The sequence below is a fragment of the Falco peregrinus genome, chromosome 8 (genome assembly GCF_023634155.1).
Source record: "Falco peregrinus isolate bFalPer1 chromosome 8, bFalPer1.pri, whole genome shotgun sequence".
In the NCBI taxonomy this organism is placed as follows: domain Eukaryota; kingdom Metazoa; phylum Chordata; class Aves; order Falconiformes; family Falconidae; genus Falco; species Falco peregrinus.
Window position 1 is genome coordinate 13,735,248 of NC_073728.1, and position 27,212 is coordinate 13,762,459.

A 27,212-nucleotide genomic window follows, 5' to 3' on the forward strand; every position below is an offset into this window, starting at 1 on the left:
TGCAGCAGCCAGGGAGTAAAGCACCACCCAACAAACTATTTTGTTTACAACACGCTGAAACGCACAGATTTTTTCTAATTGTTCCACTTACCCACCAAAACCAAGAAGCACAAAAATAAGCACACAAAGAGTCTGCAAATAGCTATTAGGGTAAACGGAAAAAATGAATGAGGCAAAGCAGAGGACACAGTATGAGTGTCAGTGAAAGTGTGCAGCACCAAGTTTTGATTAATACCTCTTCTGTCACAAAAATCTAGTGAGATCAGGATGAACTGAATTCTTAACTGAAATGACGAAAACAGGCCTTGACTTTAGCAAGGGAGTGAGTAGATTTTTACATTTAGGCAAAAGCAGGCCAGTGGAACTATTCACATATATATTATCAAATTGACTGTGATTGTTTGGAAAGCTGCAGAGGAGTCCTGTTGTGCTAGCTGCAGTATGAACACAGAGTAGAATACCGACAGCTCCACAGGGACCTGAAAATTGAACCAGGCAAATGAGCAAAAATGGAAACGAAGGCAGAGAAGGCAATCATAAATAAAAAGAAATGGTGTGCCTCTACTGGGAACTTGGTAGATTTTAGATTCTGCCTTAAAAGTGTCTGCAAACTTAGCCAAACTTACAAGGCAACAGGTGCTGCAGTTCTGGAATTAAACTCTCCTCTGATATTTCTACTTCTCTCCATGCTGAGTTTGTGTTAAGCAGTACAGTAATCCTTATTAGCATGTTGGTTTAAATTCTGCTTTAACTCTTCCTTGGGAAGATATAAACAGACTGTTCTCAGCGCAGGAAACTGAAATATTCTTAGATACTTGCTGATAGCCATACCTTAGCTTTTAATACACTTATGCAGCTCAGCAGAGCTTAGCCTGCTTAAGCCTGGCTTCCTTGGGCACAACACCTGTATGTGCTCATGAAGGCATGTTATATACCTGACCTGTGAACATTTCCAAGGCTGGGTATACGAATGCTAAGCATTCAACTTCTAAACTCCTAAGTCTTGTACTGAGTCCAGCTTAAAGTTAATAAATAGGTCAGTGACAAATCTTGGAGCTCCTGAACTTCCTTCTAGTACACATTCACCGGGTACACTTCTTCTGCTAAAAGAATTTGCACCTACAAAAGGCTGTCAAAGAAACTGATACATAACAGTATTATAGGGCAAAATTAACATCCCTGTAGTATTATTCATATAAATAATAGCACAACTAAACCAAAATCTACTCCTTCAGTGGACCAATGCCAACTAAATCACCAGTGCACTGGTGCATCTGAAACCTACGCTGAAATCACCACTGCTTTCATTGAAGTTCAAACACATTGCTTTTCCACACACACACCATTTTGATCTTGTCTAGCGTAAAAACTAACATCACCCTCTACTGTTTCATTCCCGCACTATCTCTTTAATTGTGGTTGGTTATGCAGACAGTTGTAATTAAATGGTCAACTGAAGACAATTCCAATCAAAATGCAACCTATGTCTGCTCCCATTTCTAGTATCTCTGGCAGTGATCGGAGGACAGTTATGTAAGAGCAGGGATCATAAAAGCAGTGTTATTGTTAACTTTATGTAATGTTAAAATTTTCAGTGATGTTCAAGAGTTAAATTCCTGTTGGCTTCTGCCAGTTCACCCAGTCACCCACTTGACAGTCGTCTTCATGTTCTTTGAGATTTTGCTCCTGCAAACAGAAACAGCATCTTCTCCTTTGTTACCTAATTTGCAGTTTAATAATGTTGCTTAAGCAGCATCTACTAAAGCAGGTCATGCTTAGTAAAGTGTGGAAATTGTATCTGGCAAGCAAGCCAATTAAGCAAACGAGTCCTGTTCACAAAGCCTAAACATGCATTTTGTCTAATGTCTTTATCCCTGACTTTTCTCTTCTGAATTGACATATTACATCTCTTTGTCGCCAGAAAGGATAGAGATTCCTTTAAGGTACTTTCACATCACAGGTAAGATGTGTAGTTGTGTTTAATCTTTGCTATTCCTACATTGTTTTCAAACAAATCTACCAATTGTACTGAGGCAAAAAAAATGCAAGAGAAACACCTTCAGTCAGCTGATGGAACCTATAGGAAAACCAAAGGCATACGTATTTGTAAATTGCAAAGAGAATGGCAAAGTTTCTGCCCAAACCAACCCCAAAGAGATGATTATTATGGCTCCAGTAAAAATCAAAGCACATTTAAAGTGTTGCCTTGAATGGAAAGAAGACTTGGCAGTTTGGGACTGATCCAATACATCTGAAACCAGCAGAAATCTGGCCACTGTTTTCAGTGAGACTTTGTGGAGGCCACTGCTTGGAAGGAGAAAATGTTCTAACATTATGGAATCATAGGATGGTCTGGGTTGGAAGAGTCCTTAAAGATCATCTAGTTACAAACCCCCTTCTGCTAGACACCTTCTGTTACACCAGGTTGCTCAAAGCCCCATTCAGCCTGGCCATGAAGACTTCCAGGGATGGGGTATCCACAGCTTCTCTGGGCAACCTGCCCCAGTGCCTCACCACACTCATAGCAAAGAATTCCTTGCTAATATCTGATATAAATCTACCCTCAGTTACATCCTAAAATGAGGTCACTTCATGGAAGATGGAGTAGTCATAACTTACACAAATTTTTCTGTTGTTATTTAAGCAAGCTCTGACTAATACACATTATTTTTCAGCTTTAAAGAGCTTCACTGTAATATATCTGTGAAGAGACACCTGGACAAAGGAAGTAATAACATATAAGGCAATGCAGAAAGGCATACAATTTTTGGGTGAAATACAGCACCACTGAAGTGAGAAAAAAAACCTTATCCCTTTCTGTGAGAACAGGATTTCACCTTCCATGTCAATGAGAGAGAAGAAAAATTGAAAGGATTTAGAATTCTGTTTCAGTTTACAGATTAGAGCACTAGTTAAAGTGTCTTTCCATGAACGTAAATGGCAGACCTGACTAACAGACAAGAGATTACCAGCAATAATTCACACCCCAAGGCCTATGGATCTCAATAATTTCATGGTGACTGCTTCTGGCTTCCCATGCAGAGGATCTCAGGCATGTCACGGTATTGAGACCATCTTCAAAATATAATTTCACCAGCTAAATTTCACTGTGAATGAAAGTGGGAGTCACAAGAACCACAGGATTTATTCAGTGGTCTTCCAAGAGAATTCTTTATGTGCAGAACACCCTCCACAAATATTCATTAACAATTTAACAGAAGAGGAAGTTCATATAGATCAGAAACAGAAATTATTTCCAAAAAGTTACTTAATGTTTTCATTCTTAATTAATTTCCTTGCATGAACTGAAAAGCCCTAAGAAAAGTCAGCAGACATCTATACAATATTTTTGACAGATCAGCTTGAAGTTTCTGTTACAATAAAAGAGATGACTGTAATACGTAATCATCAGCTAATTCCAGTCCCATATGGAATGCCTCTACACTGCAGCGTTCTCTGCAGTATGCATTCATAAGTATTAATTACGTAGACAGTTGTGTAAGGAGGTACATATTAGTACCTTTTTTATTATTATTATGCATCTATTTGTATTTAGCAATAATCTATTGCCTGAGTTTCATAGGTTAAATTCAGTCCTAGTATAACTGAAGTACACCGTTGATTTTTATGCAGTGGTATCTTCAGTTACCTAGAACTTGATATCTTCGGTAGCAAATATTAGTGTAACAGAGCTGCCATTAACTTGGAATGTAAAGCAGAACACCGTGATCTAAGTGTTCAGGCGGACTAACAAAGAGAGAAGTCGCCACACCCCAGCAGCCAAAGCACACATTGCTAGGCTAGCACCAGAACAGGGGCAATCACAGATACTTGCAGAACTACTTCTACAGGTTCTTTCCTAAGGGCCTGCTCTAGTTTCTCTCCATCCTGTATTCCCACCCACAGTCAGCCCTGATGTTCAAGACCCCTCTTTCTGAACCTCAGCGAGGTTCAGCCTGGTAGCTGTTTGGCCACATTAGCTCCATGGGACAATGATGCTGGTTGTAGAGTCAACCTGGCAAATGACCTGGGCAGTGAGAAAGCATTCTCAGCTAAAGGAAGGATTTGAATGTGGCCCTCCAGTACTCCAGGAAATATTTAGTCCTTCCTTTTTACTAGCATTTAAGTGGAGTGACAACCATCATTGCAGAACCTGAGTTCCCCAAAGGACCAGGGGTGCAGCTCCTTAATAAGACCAAGAATTATCTACCTTGTGTTTAAGGAACCTACTGGGTTAAGTAAGATTCCTGTGAATGACAGTGACCTCTAAATGTTAGCTTAAGTCTCTTGCCAACTTTATAAGCCCATGAAGAACAGCCAGAAAACAAATAAGAAAAACAAATTATCTGTAAAATGCCTACCAACAAAGCAGCACAAATAGGGCCATGGATGATGTACAGCAGATGAGTATCAGAGCTGATCCAACAACTAGAGAAAACAAACAGGAAAAGAAAAAACATTTGGCATTTTATTATCTTTTGTATTCCTTTCCCCCCCCCCCCCCCGCCCCCCTTAAAAAAAATACAGAAGATTTTGCAAAGCAAGTTGAGATGCTACTTACTTATCATTATAATATAAACTTCTAGCAACGGCATGTATGCAAGCAGGGATCAGCGGAAAACCTGTGAAATAAAAACAACATTTTCTTCTCATGTAAACCTAGTTAATAACTAAGGAAACTTGCATCTCTTGCAGGAATCTTCTATATTTTCACTTTGTCCATACTATATAACTACAGAGCAAATTAATTAACAGGGACCAATTCCATTTCTATCTTCTCAGATTTCTTTCTAAGGGTGTATGAAACCTTACTCCCACTGCCTTGCCAAACACACAGAAAGAAAAGGCAAATCAAATTATAACTTTTTAGAATGCAACAATCAGTCTTCATTAACACAGATGTTTTTCGACTGCCATCTGCAATAACGCTAAATAGGTAGGTAATATTAAAAAGGTAATTGTATACACAACCACAGCTTTACCAGTACGATTAACTTGATCATGTCCTCACTGATACTTGCTGAGTAGCCAGAAAACAAGGTCACCTCCAAAATAAATATGAAATCAGACTCTGAAAATCAGGTTGAATCCAAAATCTAAAAAGAATAATCAGATTAGTTGTCTGGGGTCCTTGACACTCTGGTGGTACCTAATTTTCAGAAACTGCTGAGCACCTATGGTCTTTTAACCACATCTCAGCTGTGTCTGTAGTGGGAGAGGCGGTGACCCAGGTACCGGGTCGTATTGTAGCTGAAAGTGCCAGCACACAGGCTGAGGAGAAAGTCGGCACTTGCACTTTGTGAATATGCTGTTGTACATTATCTGAAATGACCAGATTTGGCTTGTTAGTTTTGATACTGATATTACTTGGGATCTTCAGCCACAGCTATTCTGTATTTGCTTAGTGAACAATACAGGTCAAATGGAACTGCTGGAAAAATAAATTCTTGGCCATCTCTAACTCAGTTCTGACCCTCCACCCTAGGCATGGCAAGACTTCTTTGAAAACAAACATTCATTCCTGAATAAACATCTTCGAGATGAGGAACAATGAATAATTACTTCTTAATGTCTTTTTTTATAATAGGAGACTATTTTCTCTATACAAAGGAGGAGTCGCTTCCTGACTCCAGAAATGCATGATCTCTCTTTCAGCAAAGATAGAGGTACATACAACTTCCTACATTAATATTTCTGAGCCTGTTAAAACACTACAGACAAAGAAGAGGGGTGTGTCATCGTTGTTCAAAGCTACCAGCTCAGAGAAGCAGAGGTACAGCTGTTTGAATTCTCATGAAAAGGAGGAAGAGATTGCATTGGCCTGAAAATACAGAATGTGAAATTTCATACCCCAGCCAAGAAGGTAATACCACATCAAGTGTTGTTTCTCAGCAAAAACAGCCACCACAATGAGAGTATGTAGGTAAATGCCTTCACACAGCATCCAAAAGTAGTTGCAACCCATTAGATACAGGTAGATGAACTGTGACACTTTGCAACTAACCTGCAGAAATAAACAGAGTACAATATAAATTTTTAAGCTTCAAAAATCTCAGAGCTTTATTTGCCACATGAAAAAAAATACTGCTATTCAAATGCTAATTTTTACTCTGTTTCCACTATTATTTTTTTTAATAGAATTTTCACAGAATTGCAATTCCATACTTTCTGGTGACACAAAAAGTTGGTAATTTATGTATTTTCCTTATTCAAGCATAAGGAACTCGAGATCCTCAAGCATGATGGCAGAAAGCTCTAATGATATTTTCCCTTATTGCAAACACTACCACATTTGACCATTCCTATCAACAGGGGATCCTTAAATTATCTGATGGTAATCACATAAGAAAATGTACTTTAATGAGGGTAATCCCCTTTCAGTTTTGACAATCAGAAGATATAAACTACTCCACAGAACATTTTCTGTTTTTAAAATGCTTACAATACTTCCAATTTTAACCTAATCCTAAGCGTACCTAGGGCTAGTCGACAACTTTCATAGTAGGTTCTGGAAGGAAGCTCATGTTGGCATATATTTCTGTATAGCTTCATTCAAAAGCTATTCTTCAACTAAAATGGTTAAATATAACTTATTGTGGAGACAAAATGTGAGGTTGTGAAAAAGGGGCAATAGTTAACTTGCAGATTTAAACAGAATAGATTATTTTTTTTTTCCTTCTGAAATTGCTGTGTTTTACTGATTTATTTCTGGCACTTAGCTTAAAACAAACTAAAAATCAGTCTTATTTTACCATGTTCTGCTACCTTACTCACTTGATGATGATTATTAGCAGCTATCTCAAGCCTGTTTTCCAGCACTTTGATGAGCTTTTACAGTACAACATCTTTTTACTTGATTCAGCTTCTGGAGTTTTGCCCTAACTTTCACAGAATTTAGATTTATCTTCCAGGTCTAAATAAAAATAAAGCCACAGATAGGGATTTGTTTGTTTATGTATTTCATTTTCAGGCTCTTCTGTTGCTATAACTCCTAGCCTTTTGGGAGAGGCTACTGATTCACACTTACCCCAGTATTATCAGGAAATGAGAGAGAAAAATCAGACCCAAATGGACAGCTTTTTTATTTTGCTTTTTATTCCAGGAATATAAGGGTCAGCTTTATGTTCATTCACCAAAAAAAAAATAATTAATTCTTCTCATTTCAACTGAAGATGGCAAAGTTAAAGCCATAGGAAAGTATCTGATCGATCCAAAATATGTTGCAAAACTTCTTTTACTCTCCTTCCTTGGTGAATTCAACTCCCATAACCTCACTGACATGATTTAGAATAAGCTACTTTCTTGCAGTTGCTTCTCTGAAAAAGTGATTTGTAGAAATTCAGATGAGCAGTTCGGCATGCTCTGTCTCTTAGAGTGTTTTTACTACTTCAAAACCTCAAATGAAATGCCCAAATCATTGTTAGACATCTGTTGTACTATGTAACAGATGCATCGTTACTGAACATTTTAACCTCACTGCATACATTTAATCAACTATTCATGTCTCATCTGTTCTGCGTTGCTGAAGTTTTTCACATACAAATCAACAAGGCTGCCAAATATACTTTCACTTACTGGATTAGTTGCAACTAACTCCTGATTGTTGGCAACTGCAGTCAGTGAAATTATTGTTACAACAGAGTTGCAAACAAAAGAGAAAAATAGATTTTTATGCAGGGTAATCCTTTGGCAACTCAAGCTCCTAGAAAAGAGAAACAAGAACAAATGAATACACTGGGGAACAGCTGTGTGTACTTGGGGACAGCTCTGAAATTTTGAAATACTAGAGCTCTTTATTTTATTAAGAAGTCTTACATCAATGCTTTCTTCAGCTCCAGTCCAAATTTAATAGAATGATGTGAAAGGTAACACCTTCCCATAAATGCCAACAGGAGGCAAAGCAAGTACATTCAGTTCCAATATGTTTACAGTGAAGAACCTGCTTTGCAGTGGCTCTCTAAAAAGAGGTTTGAATAGAAATAATACATGTTTCAGAAGATTTATACATTTTTTTTGTTGTTAGTACCTGAATAATTTCCCCATTAACTATCATACCTGACCTTGAAGAAGCTGTCTTACCCTACATTTCTATTCACCCAAACCTCTGAAAAATTTTTGAGGATAGTTTTTTAGTCACATTCTTGTCACTTTTATTCTTTAATCCTATAGTTAGAGAAATCACCAAATAAGTAAAATAACGCAAGTATTGAATTTTATATATAACTATTATAAACAGTAAATAAGATATAATTATAAAATGTGATATATAACTGCATTTAATTGTATTCATTTTCAAGGTTTGCTTTTAATCTTGCAATAAAATTTAAAAAAATATCTTTGGAAGGGCTTGCTTTTTTTTTTTAAACAGAAGTTTGATAATATTAAACAATACTAGAAGCTGAACATAATCACAGCAAATTTCTGTTTATCTACCATTCTAGAGAAAGCGGGTCTAACTCAGTGCCATTCCAAGGGGCAGGAGTGCTTCTCATTCAATTTTTCCAAAGAAATTCGGTTTTACAGACAAACACAAAACAAGATAGAAAGTCTATATGGATATATAAATAATTCAGACCATTGGGTTATTAAACCCTAATGCTCAAAATTCCTAGAAGTGCAAGTAACATCCATTTCGTTAGGAAAGCAGATGATCAGTTTACAAAGCTGGGTAAAAATAATCCCTTTAGATTTAAGATAGGGGGTGCACAGCACACACACGCAGACTGACAGCTCGTGCAGCATGTCAGTACGGGCAGTCAGGAGCAGAGCCTGGGTTTGTAGTGTGAGCAGCGCTCAGGGAAACCTCTCCCACATGCACAGAGAAGTGATAAAGGTTGTGGTACTGTGGTCACCTCTCAGGAAACGCTCTTTGGTTATTTCGGAGAAAGCAGCTACTGAAGCCTCTGTTGTACAGTCTGTGCTTTATAACCACACGTCCCTCCCTCCATTTAGTAGCCAGCAATATGGAGTGCAGCTGACTGACAACATGAAATGACTAACTGGAGGATGAAAATCTACTGCTTACATATGTAACTGCTCTTCACTGTTAGAGAAGTCAGAAATACATTGACAAGATCAGCAGGGGACAAGTCTAAATTGTCACAGAGGAGAAAAAATAAATCAAGTTTTCTAGCCTTTTCAAACAGCATGCCTGGAAGAAAAGATAAAGTACGGACATTGATGAGTCATTTTCAGTTTGGGAGGGCAGGAGGGAGAAGAACTTTATATTTAACAGAGAAACACAGATAAGGAATAGTCACAAAAGCTGGAATTGCATATTGAAAACTGCCGAGAACACAACAAGTGAAACAAGAAACAAAATGACCCTGCTGAACAAAAGAGACAGCAAAAACTGGCTGTAGAGGAGACTGCGCTTCTTGTATTCTTTGCAACTTTCACAAGAAGAGGGTATGAAGCACCCCACAGATACATGGAGTAAGCTAAGAGGTTCACATATGCACAGTGCAATACCATGAATAAGGCAGAGGTTCTGCAAGTCAGGCCTCAGAGCACTGAGACATATTAAGCCTCAAGTCCCTAAATATGAGGGAAGGAAACCACTCTAGATACCAGAGCTGCCATGCAGCACAAGGACCTACCCTACATAAAACCTTTGCTTGCCAAGTGTTATTTCCCTGAAGAAAATAAAAAAGTGTCCAAAATACAGAACACAGGTTTTGACACTAATTAAGTGGTGAAGTATATTCCATTAGACTTTTTTAGATTTTATTTTGTTTTTCATTTTAATGCCTAAAATGCATAAAGCTTTGATTATTATAATTGCAGGGGGTTTATGTTCTTTCAAAATGTATTTTTATATGGTGCTTTTTTCCTGTATAGCTTGTATACAAACAGAGGGGCAACACTAGATTCCAGCTAAAGGCTTTGTGTAAACAAGTCATGAAGGACTCTGGAATTCTGTCTGCTTATTGTTAAGATTCAATGCACAGGCAAGGAAAAGCACGTACAGCTAATGGGGCCATCTCTCAGGGTCATCCAGCAGCTGTTCCTGTTGAATATTCAAACACACCCATCCACACCCACCTCCACCCATGCATAAAAGGATTGAAAGGATCACCAGACAAGAAACAAGAAAGCAAGACTGATGACATTTAAAAATGAAGACAGCTTTCAGTAATAAAAAGATTTTTCCTAAGCCTCCCCACCCTCCATCTTCTGTTACCCTTCCTATATTCCTTTTTCTGACTGTTTTTCTTAATGACATAATATCCTTTAATCACTTCTCATAATTATGATCTAAGAACAACTGAATGACCTACCCCTGGATTAAACCATGTGCAACAAAACAACAACAGACCTGCTAAATTACCTATTTCCCTTCCTATTTTGACTCCTGCATGTCTTGGACATTAGGGAAAAATTCATTTCTCCAATATTTCTCCAAAAGAAAAAGGGTAACATTTTCAAAAGCTCCTAGCTGCGTTTGAGATCTGAATTTTACCAGTAAAGTCCACACATGCACATAAGGGGATTTACCTGTTTAGTTGAAATTAACTTAAAGTATCTTAGGAACGTCCTATCTATCAATCTGTCATTCAAGAGTTTTCCCACTCTAAGTGAAGTGTTGCTATCCTCTGTGAGCGCTGTCATGTGATTTGACATGACGTTTGATCAACAACAATGCCTTTACTTCGGGGGCGGGGCATTGTTCATTTGGCTTGGTTTTTGTTTGGGTTGGGAGGGAGATTATTTCAAATAACAGCTCCCCTTTCTCTGAATTCACATTTTTTTTATAGTTTTCTCTTGCCTTGTTTTTCTTTCTTTATGAAAACCACACCACTATTTTAACAGAAGATTTATAATAAACATATGTATGATTTAGAATATATAAGAGAATGAGAAAGCAGAGCCACTGCAAGAAGTTACTTTTATGTGTCATAGATTAATTTTCAGAGAGGAAGATCAGAGTTCTAAGTTTATTATTCAGTTTACACTGTTAAACCAAGACCTCCAATCCACTTGGGGAACACAAGTCACACACTGGATAAGTATTTCCAATGAGACCATTTTTTTGAAGAAAAAACAGAATTTCAAATTAAAAAATAAAATGCACCAAAACATTTTAATCTAGAAAAAAAATCATTCAAAACCCAGGTAGCTGATATTTGAAAAGCTAAAGATATTTGAAGTGTTTTTCCTATGGAGAAAAGTACCGTCTTTCTAGTCAAACCTAAAGATATTCTTCTAATGGTCAGCAATCCAGCAAATGTTGTCTGGAAACTATCAATCAACTAACAGAATAATTTTTTTGGAAACATGACAAGTTCAGAGGCACCCCCACACAATAGCAAAAAAAAAAAAAAAAAGTCCACCTGTTAAAGCTATGAATAATTATACAAGCTTCAGCCGATACATAATACATCCTGGTATTAATCTAGATCCTTAAATACCCTTCTGGTACTAAAAATACTTTAGAGGAACTGTACATCCCAAGAGAACATCTTGTAGAGGACTTTCTTTAGCTCCCTTTAAATTTTGTAATTTCCTTTTATATCTCAACATAACCACAGTCTAGAAAATGTGGTTTGTGGGTCTGGATTAATTCCATGTGGTTCTTTGAGGAGAGATGATCCTTCTACCGGAGGGAGAAAAAAAATCCCTGGGGAGTTAGACAAACGTGTCAGTTATAATGGTAACAAAGCACATCACCTACTTTTGCAGTAAATGCCACAAGCCAAGATGAAATTGGCTTGGTTTTCATATTATAGTACAGAAAAATCATGCTTTACTGTCTCTGAACTTTTAAAATCCTATCATATTCCAAATCTTTTTGTTTTCTCCTGAGAGATATATGTCAAAGCACTTTCCCTATTCACATTAGATATTTAGTCTGTTAAACTTATTGTAACATTTATAGCAACAGTATAACCCTTTTTTATACAAAATCAAGCTTCTTATAAGGACTCAGACCCATTTCATCTGTTGATTTTTTGGAGGGAAAGTGACTCTGGAAATGGTAAGCATTGTTTTTACAGGTCATATAAAAAAAGTGTTTAAAAAACAGAAATGTTTTGGTTTGCCCTCATGAAAAGTCAGAAAAAGCTGAAAAGTCATCTTGAACATTGGATTTCATAAAGAGAGGCTACAAAGTTGAAGCACTCTGGTTTGTTGAGTTTTTGTGGAAATGTTGCCCCAGAACCTGGGGAAATTATACATACCTAAATTAGAAACACTATATTCAGCCAGATGTGACTAAAAAGGATAATTTTTTATCAGTTATCTGGTACCCCTACCTAATCAAAGTCCAGAGGCATGAGAAAAGCAAAATCTCAGCTGACCCAACAGTTGCTGGTGCATGTGCTACTCATATTTAAATGTCAGAAAAAAATAAGAGATGGAGTGAGACAGTAGGGTATAGTGGTAAGAAATATGTTAGACCATAGAGCAGATCTACATTATCTGGTGCAAAACGATGCAGAAATTATTAACCTCGTGCCAGTTAACAAGGAAAGCCTACAGTGTGCAGTGTAGAATTTGGCAGAGATGATAACTTGTTTCTCTCAGCTCTGCTCATGTGGCAACGCTCCTGGTAAGCATCATCAACTTCAAAAAAAAAAAAAAAAAAAAAAAGTCTCTTTCATGGGAAAGAAAAGTAAGTTCACAAAATGTGAAGTACTAAGACTAATTTTAAAAGACCTGGGCATTATATTGCAATTTGTTGTGACAGTGGCGATACACTGCTCAAACTTTCTTTCAAGAAGGTAATATAGTAACTGTTATTCAGTGGATATGACATAACTGTCATAGACATAACACAGTGAATAAAGAAACAGGATTATTATTCCCATTCCTACTGTAGCTCTTAGCCTTACTTTCTTCACAGTTTATCAGATTTTGTGACTACCTACTTTGGAATGTTAGCATACCTACCATGTGTCATCAGTATTTTGGTTTCCATTTAATTTTGTTGATGCTTGGCATATCCACAATGTAGCTTATTATTAAAAAAAACGCACCACAAACCAAAAACAAACAAACAAACAGAAAATTTCCCGGTCCTAATTTCCTATTGTCAATATATTCTACAATTTTTTGGTTTCAGAGCTGGGATTTTAGGTTTCTGAGACAAGAAACCTAAAATTTTATTACAGTATGATATTCAATGCCAAACCAATATACTGACTTCCTTAACCTTCTTGCTCCACCTAACTTCATTGGGATGGGTGGTGTTTCAAAGTATTGAAACTAGGATTGTTGCAACCACTGATATTTGGTAATGGATTTAAAATATATTTTAAACATACTTACTTAAAATAAAAGAATATGCCAAGAGAAATCAGAAGTGATGCAATTGAAAGGCCATGTCCGATGATGGCCAAGTAATACAAGTTCAGAGCAGTCTGCAATACAAGAACAAAACCAAGGACCTGTGATGCATACAGAACTCTTGTTGATAAAGCACATACTTATATATCTCTTCTGCATATAAAATGACTATAATATGACTAAGAAAATAAAAATATTACAGGTAATCATGAGTCGAATCTAGAATCCTGCAAATCAACATCTCTACTAAGATCTCTTTCTGTAGGACACACAACAGGTTCATTGAAATCATCACTAGAACTTACCTCTCATCAGTTAAAACATTAGGTTTCTAATATATACCACTATGTTTTTTCTGCATATTTACATAAATCAGGCTATTTAGGCTACTGCCCTGGGTGCATTCCTGTCTGAGGCTTGATTCATCTATTAACACAACTCTTCAGTAAAACATGTGCTTCCCAAATGCATTCACGTATATTTTCCTCATAGAAGATTTCCTTCTTACCATTTGAAGATAATTCCTTGGAAGCAAGCTGTGATTATGATATCAGAAATTTAGTTTTGATTCAGCATTTAAGGAAGAGCATGAAAAGTATTAACAATGACTCAAAAATAGGGAAGACTAAATGGTCTTATTAAAACAAGCCTAGACCAAAACTACAGAATTATGAAAAGCTGGGTAGATACAAAAGGTAAAAATGAGGAACTAGTAAATTAATATTTGGAATATGTACAATATGCTATCATTAATTCTTTAAATTAATAAATATATTAAATTCCACTAGTAAGAAACACTTGCTCTCAGTCATGGAATCTGTCTCACAACATTTCTTGTTGCATTAAAAGTAAGATTATAATTTTGCATATAAGAAAATGAAGATTTTCAGGTTAAACCTTATAGTATCACAATAAAGCATGACTATCTAGATTCTATAGGAAGAATTAGAGCACACATATAAATACTCATGTACTCCAAACTGTATGTATCCTCTGAATTTATTATTCCAATTTAAGACAGACTAACCACAGCTTGCTACATATATTGACTTTTGAAATAGCATAAAAAGATTCCAGGTAAAGCATTAAGAAGGTTGTAAGATGAGACAAGGGTACCTCTTTCTACATGCTAGAGTAAAATGGGATAATGTAAAAATGAGAATAATTAAAAAAAAAAGGCAGCAATGCAACACATTTAAGTGAAACTTTCCCATGAGTTTGGAAGAAAAAACTATGGTTACCCTCGTAATGCTAAACCCTGGCTACTTATACATAATGACAGCCTTTCTATGACTGGCCATATCCTGTATCGCCACCTCATTCAGTGACCAATTTAGAAAAAAGTACTTTAAGGATTTAGAATATTCCCGTGCAATTTAGAACCAGCACAAAACAGTGATACAACAGGGACTGCTGATGGGAGCAATAACAATAAGAACTGAACAATGGACAACCATTACATATATTGTGCATTATCTAACCAGCCTTCCAAGTGAAGTGAAAAGATAGCATTTAATGTGACACACAGAACTGTAGCAAGCAGTAAGGCTTTCTTCAGAGCTATTATTTCATTTTAACAATAGCTTCTGATGCATGACAGAATTGAAATACACTGGCAAAACAGCCTGAGGGAAACTAGCTCATTATTCATAAAGAAGGACCTGTATGCACCTGCTCCTTTCTGAATAATATTCTTCTAGCCAAGTATTAGCAAGAATCAATGAATTATAGCATCTCTTCTAGAAGAATTAAACTGCTGTTACTGTATTCAGTGTCTCATGATTTGAGAAAAAGCAATACAAAAATGCCTTGTTATCATCTATTACCACCTTCTCTCAATATGGTTTCTAGGTAAATACCCTAAAGCACACTTGACAGCAGCAACGTGGCCAGTTAGGATCTCTACTAGATGCCAGTATTCTTGACACAATCTGCTAAATAATTTTAGCTCTTTTCCATGAGATCCAAATTAATTAACAGTCTATCTTTACCTGCATTTTATACTATTAGTACTTGGGCATTTACTGTTTCAATTTACTGCTTCTTCCCACAACTGAATTTTTCATACACATAAAGAATATAAGTGGACATATGGAGCGAGAGGGTGGCAAAATATACAATTTTGCCCACTATATCCTCACATATTACGAAGTATCTCAGCATGAGGGCATTTGGAGGCTTCCCTCTTTTTTTATTATTATTTTTTATTTTTTAAATCTGTCATTGGTTAGGAATCTTCAAGATAACGTGAGGTCTATAAAAGTACCATCAATACATACACATAGGCATGTGTGTGCAGAGAGTCTACCTTTAATAAACAGAAAACAACACTCAAAGTATTTTGCTGCCTGGCCTGTGATAATTTTGGATGCTTGCAAAATTTCACTTAAATGAACTCAAAATATAGGTTTTTCATTCATGTGCACGGCTTAATATTGCAGAAACTGAAAAAAATGGCACTTGGGAGGCAGGGCAAAAGGTATACAAAGGAAAAGGATCACAAGGAAAAACAAACCCTATCTAACACTTCTTATCATTTACTTTCCTTTGGCCTTCAAAGATCCTGTGGTGAATCCACTCAACTATAGCTTGCCTGCACTTCTGTAAAGAAGAAAAAAGTTTAGCTCTGCTTTTCACACGGGGGGTGGAAAAAGAAAAAAAAAAAAAAAATCAAACATCTGAACTCTACTAAAAGCTGCCTTGAAGATGTATTCATCCCAAATAAAACTTCGGTTATGCCCCAGCTGAAAATCTCTCACTATGATTTAATTGGATAAACCCATGCACTCAGCACGTCTTCCAGAGATGTGCAAACCTCCTGCAGTTCTGCTCAACTTGGACCCTACTTCAAAACTAGAGCAAAATGTAAAGATCTGTTCTTATAAATCTTACCAGTAGATGACTGTGGATGACCTAGACAATACCAGCAGCTATAAATTTAAAATACCCATGAACAAAAATATGATCATATTATTTAATCAGTTGAAATCGGTTGTAAAAGATAAAAGCAGGTGGGTTGGGGTTTATTGAGTCTGTTTTGCCCGATTCATCCTTTTTATTCAAGATGCCTTCTTCATTTACCATGTTGATGTTGCATCAGCTCTTCTGCCATTCAACTTTTGAAAATTGTGAAATTTTTCAGATCAGTTTCTTGACACTGGTAACATGCATTCATTCCTTTCCTACCTTCACTTTTTCATGTGTATAGATATTACACTGGGTATAGTTTGTCCATGTCCTGTTGCTTTCTGGGTGTCTAAACCAATTCCCACTTGGATCACAGATCTTCGTAACTTTTTCTACAAAATAGATGGAAAGAAAAACAAAAGAAAAACACAAGAGTCAGCACTGACATTCTGCTTCCTGATCCCTAGTATCTAATGAGGAAAGACTGGCAAACAAATGACAGCTTTATTAATATGACTAGAGAGACATTGCTTGTTACTATGAATTCTGAGAAACCAGAGGCCTCTTGCTTGGCAAGGGCAACTGATGTGTTTTTCTTAAGAAAACAAATAGATGTCCCTCCTCCAATCCAGTAAGTAAAAAAATACATCAAAACTAACTGTTTGAGAACTACCAGATGAAGTGACAAGAATATTTAAATGGCCTGTTGTAACATCCAAGATCTAAACTGAAGTCTAACATCCTACCACTGGAAATCGGAATTGGACAGGCAGGAGATCAACAAAATCATAGAATCATTTAGGTTGGAAAAGATTTTTAAGATCAAGTCCAACCGTTAACCCAGGACTGCCAAGTCTACCACTAAACCATGTCCGTAAGCACCACATCCATGTGGTTTTTAAACACTTCCAGGGTCAGTGGATTCCACCACCTCCCTGGGCAACCTGTTGCAATGCTTGAGCATCGTTTCATTGAAGACATTTTTCATAGTATTTAATCTAAACCTCCCCTGCTGTGACTCAAGGCTATTTCCTCTTTCCCTGTCACTTATTATTATATGGGAGAAGAGACCGACCCCTACCTGCCTACAGCCTCCTGTCAGGTAGTTGGAGAGAGCAAGAAGGTTCCCCCCGAGCCTCCTTTTCTCCAGACTAAACAACCCCAGTTCCCTCAACTGCTCCTCATAGGACTTGTGCTCCAGACCCTTCCCCAGCTCCATTGCCCTTCTCTGGACACGCTCAGAACCCCTACATCCCTCTTGTAGTGAGGGGCCCAAAAGTGAACATGGCATTCGAGGTGCAGCCTCACCAGTGCCAAGTGCAGGGGGACAATCACTGCCCTGGCCCTGCTGGCCACACTGTTTCAGATACAAGCCAGGATGCCGCTGGGCTTCTCGGCCACCTGGGCACACTGCTGGCCCATGTTCAGCAGACCGTCACCCAGCACCCCCAGGCCCTTTCCTACCAGGCAGCTTCCCAGCCGCTCTGCCCCAGGCCTGCAGCGCTGCGTGGGGCTGGTGTGAGCCCAGCGCAAAACCTGGCAGCTCTCCCTGTTGAGCCTCATGCAACTGGCCTTGGCCCATCGGTCCGGCCTGTCCAGATCCCCCTGCAGAGCCTTCCTGCCCTCCAGCAGATCAATACTCCCCTCCCAACCTGGTGCAAAACAGAGAAACTCCTCAAGAACCAAAATGTAAAATATATCAGAACACACTGATTTCTATCATCAAATAGCAAGAGGCATGAAAGGACCTTGGGAAATATCAAATGCAACAGGTGACAAGAGTGGAAGTCTATGACAATTTTCCACATGCTCACAGATACAAAGTTTAGCCTACAGAAACAGAAAAAGATTCACCTGTGGGAGAAACCCTTGTCAACTTCAACTGCTAAATTCAGGTAAAAGAATAAGTCATATTTCTGATTGTCTCTCAGAGAGAAAAGGTCATCTCTAAGAGGAAAAAACAGTGATCTAACTTCAGTTCCTACTTCCTAATCTACAGAATCCCTCAAGGACATATTTCAGAAAAGAAAATAAGTAACTTGTTAATTTTCTGTGTGATAAAGGAAAAATACAAATAATGAGTTTGGAATTAGTGACATTCTGGAACATTAGTGACTTGAGTGGGGCAAACAGGAGGCATCAAGCACCCAAAACCTCAATTTATTAATAAATATACTGATGTAGAAGCCCACACACACTTACCTGAAGGGTTGAAATCCTGAAAGTAGTCAGGACAGCGCTGTACTGACACAGTTCCAGCAGCAACATCACTCCAGCACAACCAGCCATCCCATGTCCTGTTACAGTAAGGACCTGCAAACAAGTAGAGACCTGGTAATAAAATAACAACCCTTCTTTCATAATAGTCTGTCAAAAGTAAGATATAAGACTGCCTAAGGTAAGTTTCTCACTTGTAGCAATATAAGAAATAGGAAACAGAAACGTAAGATTTAGCAGTAGCTGATTAAAACTCCACTTAACAGAAATAATTCCTTACATGTACATTTCTTTGAACACATTTTAAAATCCATCATCATTCACCTTGAAAAAAAATCTACATCCACAATTTACAAACCTCAGATCTAGAGCACAGCAGACAAAAAAAACCCCTAAATCAATTATTAAGCTTGCAAAGATCATTTTACTGAATGTATTTATATTTTGGATGCATGCCAAGCCTGTACATATGTTTACTAGTTCATTGAAAACACAGTGGTATCCTAGAAGCCATCAGAAAGCCTGGCTGGGAGGCAGCCACAGCTCCTCTGCCTCAGGCAGAGCTGAGCCTGCAGCACTCATTGTGGACAGACACTTCTCCAAGTGCCCAAGGGACAGGGAATCCCAAAGTCCATCAAGAGCCTGTTTCAGTGCCTCATTGCACTCAGACAAATGTTAACATCTAAAATAAACCTCCCTGGAGAATGAGCTGGGATTTTATAAACAAATCCTTTCCCAAAAAGAACACAGAATGACTGAATACAAATTTGCAGATGTTTTTAGTATCTTCCTTCATTTTCCTTTTTAAGACTTAATAACGCCCATCTCAAAGGCTGCATTTTTCAAACACCATGTAATTCCTCCTCATCTAAAGTTTTTCCTATTTGTTCAGATCCTTCTGAAGCTGTGATGCCCCAGGTTGGACATAAGCTTACACTGTCATATTCATATCCATTTCTGACCCCCAGACATTCAGTTCCTCCAAAGAATTATTTCAGAAGAGAAAAAAAGTCATTGTTAAAGAAAGCAATTGCCTCAAAAGCCATTCAATGTTTCTATAAGTTGTAAAGTCAGAAACAGTGAATGCAGCAACAGGTAGAGTTACTGAGGCTAGCTCTGAATGAATTACCAGAAAAAGCATTAATGACACTAACACAACCCTCAGAGCAGGGAAATTATGTATATCAAGTTATTTTCAATTTTTACAGGCAGGTATGACAAGGGATACAGAGATATTATAAGAGTATGAAATGCAGTAAAGTGGCAAGATTAATCTGTCACCATTTTTTAATCTGGACATCTATTTAAATTAAGATTTTCTTCACTCATCAGAAATAAAAGCTTTGTGTTGTATAAGAACTGGTTCTATGGGAAGGTAATAAAACATATCACTTATCTTCCTGAATCCCAAAGTGACATTTCTAAAAAATTCTACAAATACTGTTACAGCCTGAAGAATCATTGCTACCATGACAAAAAAAGAAAATAACTAAAGGATCCTCAATCAGTGTAATTATACCTGTTGACCATTGGCCTTTGTAAAACCTTGTAAGAAAATAATCCCTACCTTCTTTCCTATGAATAGGATCTTGCATAATTTTCTGGTAACATTCATACTGTGCTGTCATAATTTTATTCCGTGTAACACTCAGTTGAGTGAAGTCCTCCGTCGTATTCTGATGCCCTTCGGATGGTATAGCAGTGGCAAAAAACTGAGAGGAAAAAGACTTTTTTTTTTTAGCAAGTCATGACAAACTCCAATACAAACTTCTGAAAGTTCCATCTATTGAAATACTGTATCTTAAATACTGTTTTACTGAAGGAAAGTGATCTTCAAATTTATTACTGACAATATGATTTCATGTTTTTCTGGTTAATTCAGCAGTTCTCCTTACTACTGAATCTTGACAAATATCTCCTGAATGAGCATAGGGGAGTAACAATATGCAAGATTTGTAAAACATAATGGAAAAATGCATAGAAAGCACTGAGAAGTCAGAAGCATATAAAAAGCTTTGGCAAAATCCAGTAAAATATATTGAAGTTACATTAGCCTAAAAGGCATTTGAATCCAGCCCAAAATGACCTTCTTTGAAAAAAGACTTTCCATATACTGCATGCACTGAAGCTTTTGGCTTGTTTAGAGCTATTTGGTTTCTTTATATTCTGGCAAAACATAAAAGCAACCCTCAGAATACCAAAAGGTCGTCCATTTTTATGGTTATTACAAATAATTAAAAAAAAATATTTAAGAAAGTGGATCTTGATCAAAACCTGAACCTCTTAAGTGCATTGTTTAAAGTAGTTAACATTTTATGGGAAGCTACTAAACATGGAAAAACAAAGCTGCAGATTGAAATACTGTAGCACTGCCATACAAGGGGTGAAATTAAGAGTTCCAAGGATGTCCTCTGAACCTGAGCTGGCTGTCTCCTCCACTCTTCCTGGGGTCTGCATAGTACTGCTTATGTGTCAGTTGTCAACTTACTGTAAAGTCCTCTGCTAACGGAGGATATGCTAGGTTCAGCAGAAGTAAATACTATTTCTGTTCCTTTACCACAGGAATTAAAAGGAGAACAGAAGGTAGATAAGGATCCTGCTGTGCAGAAACTACATTTGAACACAGTGTTAGTTGTTTCTGCATTTCCATATTAATAATTTCTCTACACACGTTTGAAACTGGAAGTGATCTAAAAAATTCATAAGACTCACCATAGTAACCGATAAGAAGAACAGCAAAAATGTGATCCAATTTTCTGTCATCTTTATATCTGGTGCAGTGAATTTTATATTGTAGTTGAATGAGCTCAAACTGCAATGGGAAAAAAAAGTAGGAAGGAATTTAGTAATTCATGAAAGTCAAAACTGATAAGACTTCATATTTTCTTTCTGAATTAAAACAAATCAATGGAAGTCCTCAGTTTTTATTCACACATAGTGATGCCATGTGAAATACATGGAGATGTACAATACGAAGTGGAAAAAATGTACTGAATTCACTGACAGTGAATTCCAACAGCAGGGCTTTTCCTGCACTCATGCCTCCATTATCTCAACTAACACCAATTCTCCAGGGGGTTTGTCTCAGTCGGGTAGCTGATATCAACTCTAACAGATATGTAGCAATTAGCCCTGAGATACAAGCTAACTCCTTGCCATCTCTGCCTTTGGGCAACCATTGCAAACTGCAGTTCAGTTTCCTCCAAAGTAGACTTAAACTTTCACAAACACATACATCCACACAATTATTTCCTGTTATCTTCCTACCTGCTGATTGTTGATTTTGCCATTTCTGGAAGAACTGATCTAGTAGGTAGCCACTTTATCTTGAAGTTACAACTTTGCATGGATGACAATGACAATGCAAGAATTAATTGTGGGCTGTAAAATAGTTTCTGTATCTGCAGTAGCTGTTAAGCTAGTTACTGTATCTGTAGCTGGAAGAAAACAGAGCCACCCAAAACAGTTACAATTGTCTTACACTGCAGACAACTCTTGGAATTGATTCTCAAATTGTAAAACACACCTAAACCATAAAATAAACAAAAATATTTTTTAAACACCTAGACCATCTATTTAGCAGACCTAACCCTGCTGTGACAACTCCCTCAAAAGGAAGGGAAATGCGTAATATCTCATGCAATATTTCACTGTATCCTGAAATATCCCAAGAAAGTCACAAAGATGAGCCTGGAATTAAGATAAGAGCTTCTCTTCTGTTTGCATGGTAGCAAAAGACTTCTCCACATTTAGATTAAGTTATTACAACTAAACCACCTTTCAAAATCTAAATATCACTGTACTAGCATTAACGAACTTATTACCAGCCAAAATGAAGGGGACCACATCTGAGTGAGTTTAGCTCCCTTGTACAGATGAATTCACTACAAATAATGCGCTGCTACTTAAGATACAAAGCCCATGTACCTCAAGGATCCCTTATATCCCTAGCTCAAAGATTCCACTGCTATCAAATCAAGATGGCTGTCAGGACCTACACACAAACCTGCCTCCTGACTCAAGCCACGTTCTCCCTCTAAAACTGCATCAGTAATCCTCCCTTTGTTTTTATCACTGGCGTGCAACCCTCTAACGCTGGTTGCTGGAAATTGCACAGAATTCAACAAGGCACTGAAATTCAAATATGCTGTTCTGAAGGCTCTTAAAACACTAACAGGAAGACATATTAGCATACATAAATATATTTTCTATTTGAGCTAATACTTCTCTGGAAAAATCTATGTGCGATGAGAACTACAGTGAATACATAATAGTAAGAACCACTGCCTGCTAACTAAAGAAAAAAACTAAATATCTATGTGTAGCGGCTGAAGACTGACAAATACAAATGGAGATATCTAAATGAGCAAAGAGGCAATATGATTTCAATTCTGCACAATAACTGGGGTCAAGGGAGATTATTTCAAACCTACCACAAGTTTCATTCATTTATACTTGCGTCTGTTTACCTAATAAGGAGGGGGGGGGGGGGGTAGGCATGGGGGTGACCTGGCCTTTAAGGAAATTGGATTTAACTACTTGGTCATAAAATAGTTTAGTAACCTTCTTTTTCCAAAGTATGCCAAAACACACATGCACAGGGTTACAACTCATAAAGTATGTATGCAAGACAAGCAAAGAGACAAGTCAAGTAGAACATAGGAACCATAAATATACCATTTAGTGTATATTTTTCTACATATGTGTAAAAGAGTTCAAAATAATTTTCTCTATAATAGTTCTAAAAATCCTTATGCTAAACGAACATCGGAAGGCAAATTTAAAATGCATATTCAAACATTGCCCTCTCTTTGTCTTGTTTATTTTTATTTATCTATAAGATACAATATCATATAAACAAAAGCAGAGTTTATCTGCTTTGATTCACATTCCATAATTATTTTTGTTTCACAATATCAAAACTCACCCCCTAGCTGTGTTACTTTGATGGTCCAAAACTTTTCATACCTAGTGGCTTTGTAGGTATTTCCAATCAACCATTCCAGTATCCACTCCTAAATTATTAGTTCTTCCCAGGAGATAAAAGATTAAGTCAGGTCTATAATTTGCTGTATGCTTTCCACCTCATTTCTCACAGTTGCTAACTGCAAAAAACTTACTGCTTTTGGACTTAATCACCAAATGCAGGATGAAGGTCATTCAGATGCCTATTTGGACATCAGGAAAGCATTTCTTGCATCACTACATTAATTCATTCACTCAACATTTATTCCAGTTAGTTTGGACAAGAACTTTCACAGGAAGATTAAAAGCTTTCTTAAGAATGGATGGCAATGTAGTCCATTGATTGAGGTAGCAAGCCAGTACTGCTGAGAAAGTCAGGCTGTTTTTATTAATCAGCTGTTCTGATAAGATGTAAAACAAACACAATTCTCAGAAAATGTTCTCCCTCTCAGATCTGGGATGTATTAGATGCACAAGGAAAATAATAATAAAAGAGACTCATTCTTAGGTTTCTTTAAATAATAACTCTTCCCAAGTTGATGTTTTGCAATTAAACATCTTTGACAATTCTACTGTGGGGAAGAGAAGACAACTGTGTTGGATTGAGATTAATTTCAGTGTACTGAATGTTAGCTTGAGGGAAAGATAGTGGAAGCTTAGACTCTGTAACAGTAGGGATTTGAACAAAAGCCAGCAGGACCGTGATTTACAATGATAGGTATTGAATGAAACTGTAAGTCAGCAGACACAACAGTACAACTCCTAGCAGTTCTCTTGCTTAAGTATTTTCCCAGTAAAAGGGAACATCAATAGGAAGAGAACAGGGAATTGCAATAGCAAATCAGATCTTCAAAATCTCATTTTTTATTTTAGTTTATGTTGTATTGAAGACTGGGGTAACTTAAAAAGAACTGGAACTGCCTGTTTTTCCTCTTTATTACATTCTCTGTTAACAAAATTAATGATACTCCAAAGGCCTATATCATGTTTGTCACTGACAGCAGTGACATCTACTGAAGAAGGAATTCAGAAGGAACTGCAAACTGAACTTAGCCAAAATAGTCACTGGTATGGCTTTAACAGATGTTCACATTTCTCTTCCTCCTGCTTTCTCTATAGAGCCATCCTGCCTCATCAGCTGTTTCTACTTTTAACCTCTTCCCATCCTCCCAAGAACAAATGTCATCCATGCTGAGCTCCAGACACTTCCCATTTCAATAATACAGCAAAAGAGTTAAAAAAAAAAGTAGTCAGCAAGAAAAAAAATAGATTTTTGACCTTCAATCACCTGACCACATTTAGGCAAAAAAAACCCAACAACACACACAACAAAAAAAAAAAAAAAAAAAAAAAACACACAACCCAAACTGGCAGCTTCTGCCTTAAGCAGTTGCCCTTAAGTCTGACTGTAAGCAGACTGCAGCTCTGTAGGAGTGGAATAGGAGGGACAGTCTACTTATGTCATTGTATGTACACTCATACACATGCATAAACTTTTTTTACTAATTGGTAATCTTTGATTTGCGCAGGAAAAGAAAAAAAAGCCAAACAAACAAAACCAAAACCCAAAATATTTTCACTATAAATTACATATCTTGCAGAGTGCTATAATCTTGCAACACTGAAGTTGAACATGTGCAAATATAGATGTATAGCCTTCATCTCTGACTGAAAACGGGAGTCAGAATAGGTATTTTCTTGACCAACCCTCCCCCCACTCCACGCTGTTGTTCTAGCACTACCTGATTTTGTTTTGTTGCAATCTCTCTCAGAAACAGCTATACATGCTATTTTGTTAATCCTGGTTCTTTTTAGAGAGGCACACACAACTCAAAAGTATTTAAAACCCCAGGCAATGCTTGCTTGTTTCAGCCCAAGACACAGGCAAAAAACCCAAGCTGGAAAGTGTCCAACCTTTTTCAAGTGTCCCTGTTTTGAATTGCTGTAGTACACTGTTAGAAAAAAACAGTAGTCTCAAATGGAATTACAAATAGAGCCTTCACTTACATCTCCACTCACATAAACTTTATGGGAAATACTCAGAGGGGCAGATTCTCTTCTAACTAAAAGAACTTTGCAAATGGGCAGTACCAGCCCCACATTTATGCACACCAGATTCATTTAGTCCTGAAAGCAGACTATAAAATCTCCACATTTACCTTGGAGAACAATGCAGGGCAATTTGGAAATCTTCCTAGTCTGGTAAAATGTCCTAATTTCTGAGGGAACCACATCTGCCAGGATTTGGACCAAACTGCTCTGATGGTATCACATAACAGCTCACAGCTGTACGTGTGGGAATTACTCCATCCTCCTCATAATCACAGAGTTCAGAAGGCTCAAAAATAATAGTATTGTGACAAATTTAAGGAACTCTGGGTAGCACAGTTTCACGACACCTGAATTCCCTACTCACCAACACTCTGAATTAAGACCCAGGCATCAGCAGTTACAGACTTCTAAAACAGGCAAGAGAGGAGATCAAAAGAGTTTGATCCTCCCTGAGACAGTATTTGCAGCACAGAAGCATAAGCTCTTCACACCTTCCAACAGACTTCATTGCACTGTTCTCTTCATTCAGTTAGTGGCAGGCCTTGGTTTTTTCCCCCAATGTATTCACCTTCACTTGAAAGAACTGTTATATTACCCAAAAATGTCAAATCCATATGTTGCTGGATCTTAAAACAAACAGAATTTAACTTACTATATTGGTTTAAAACACTGGTACAACCCCATTGTGATGTCAATGGAACTGCTATAAGAACACATCTCTATCCTTACTGCAGTTATTCTTTCAAACCCCCAGTGTGACTTCCTCTTTTCAAATCAGACAGGGCACACGTCAGGAAAAATGGAACAATAAAAATTAAAAGAAATGCTCCTAATACATTTCTTTAGACATCTAATTCTCCCAACCCACAGCATTGCTCACATGCATGGATACGTTAGAAAAAAATGCTATACTGAAGCATTCCTCCTTCTACTTTTCCAGGAGTTTTTCCTAGGGAGTAGTTGTGGCACAATGGCATTTACTCTCTTCTTGAGGATTAAAATAAATAAAGACGAAACAGAGTGGCATACCTCAGTTTCACTGTTCTATTATTTTGTAACAACTTAATCATGCTTTAGGTGGTCATTCAGCTCAGTATGAGAAAGTAGTCTCTTTTTCTCGAGCCTCATGCTATGTGCACATCTCAAGGTCTCGGGCTTATTGCAAACAGAAAATTAGGTCTAGTCACAAAGACATTTCACATCTTTTATTCTTTCTATTAGCATGCAGATTTTTTTGATTTTGTTTTTGCATCACTCTAGCTGCTTGCCAGAGGCCTTGCAGAGATTGCAGAACCATCTGTAGGTAAGATTACGCAGATTAAATTACTCCTGCCTGTGTACTTTTTCCTGTTAATAGTTTTTGGCTACCGTTCAGCTATGTTTTGTCTCCTGCACCCAACAGACATTATTAGCAGTAACTGGCAACACTCTAGTTCTAATAACACTTGAAATCATAAGAACCTATCATAGAGTGACAGCGGTGCTAGTTTTTTCCCAGGGAGGACGGAACCCTCAATCTTTTGTAACACTTTCCTTCTCTTCAATTCACAGGTTTGGATGACATTGTAAATTATCCTGAGAAGAAACATAGGCTATGGAGGTCCAATTAGAAACCAAACTGACCAGCCAACCAAAAACCAGAAAAAAAAACACCACAACAAAACCCTCCAAATGAGGGTTTGGAGGAGGAAACATCCACAGGGTTCTTCCCCTGGAATAATCTGCAATTTCTGTTCTTGGGCCACGTCAAGCCTCTCCACAAACAGGCTGCAGAACGGTGGTTT

General features: G+C 37.4%; 1 protein-coding gene across 6 annotated transcripts in view; it reads right to left on the reverse strand.

The window, feature by feature from the left end:
• CALCRL (calcitonin receptor like receptor) overlaps positions 1 to 27,212 on the reverse strand; it is a 68,376-nt gene that overhangs the window by 12,197 nt on the left and 28,967 nt on the right. For all 6 annotated transcript variants that reach the window (XM_027786211.2, XM_055812274.1, XM_027786213.2 and 3 more), the window contains 9 exons: positions 21,124 to 21,223; positions 19,979 to 20,123; positions 18,397 to 18,507; positions 16,474 to 16,586; positions 13,270 to 13,361; positions 7,576 to 7,702; positions 5,851 to 6,004; positions 4,562 to 4,622; positions 4,362 to 4,428 (listed from right to left, as the gene is read on the reverse strand). In XM_027786211.2, coding sequence (XP_027642012.1) covers positions 4,362 to 4,428; positions 4,562 to 4,622; positions 5,851 to 6,004; positions 7,576 to 7,702; positions 13,270 to 13,361; positions 16,474 to 16,586; positions 18,397 to 18,507; positions 19,979 to 20,123; positions 21,124 to 21,174 — 921 coding nt within the window. In that variant the 5' untranslated portion in view covers positions 21,175 to 21,223. The remainder of the gene's footprint in view (positions 1 to 4,361; positions 4,429 to 4,561; positions 4,623 to 5,850; positions 6,005 to 7,575; positions 7,703 to 13,269; positions 13,362 to 16,473; positions 16,587 to 18,396; positions 18,508 to 19,978; positions 20,124 to 21,123; positions 21,224 to 27,212) is intronic.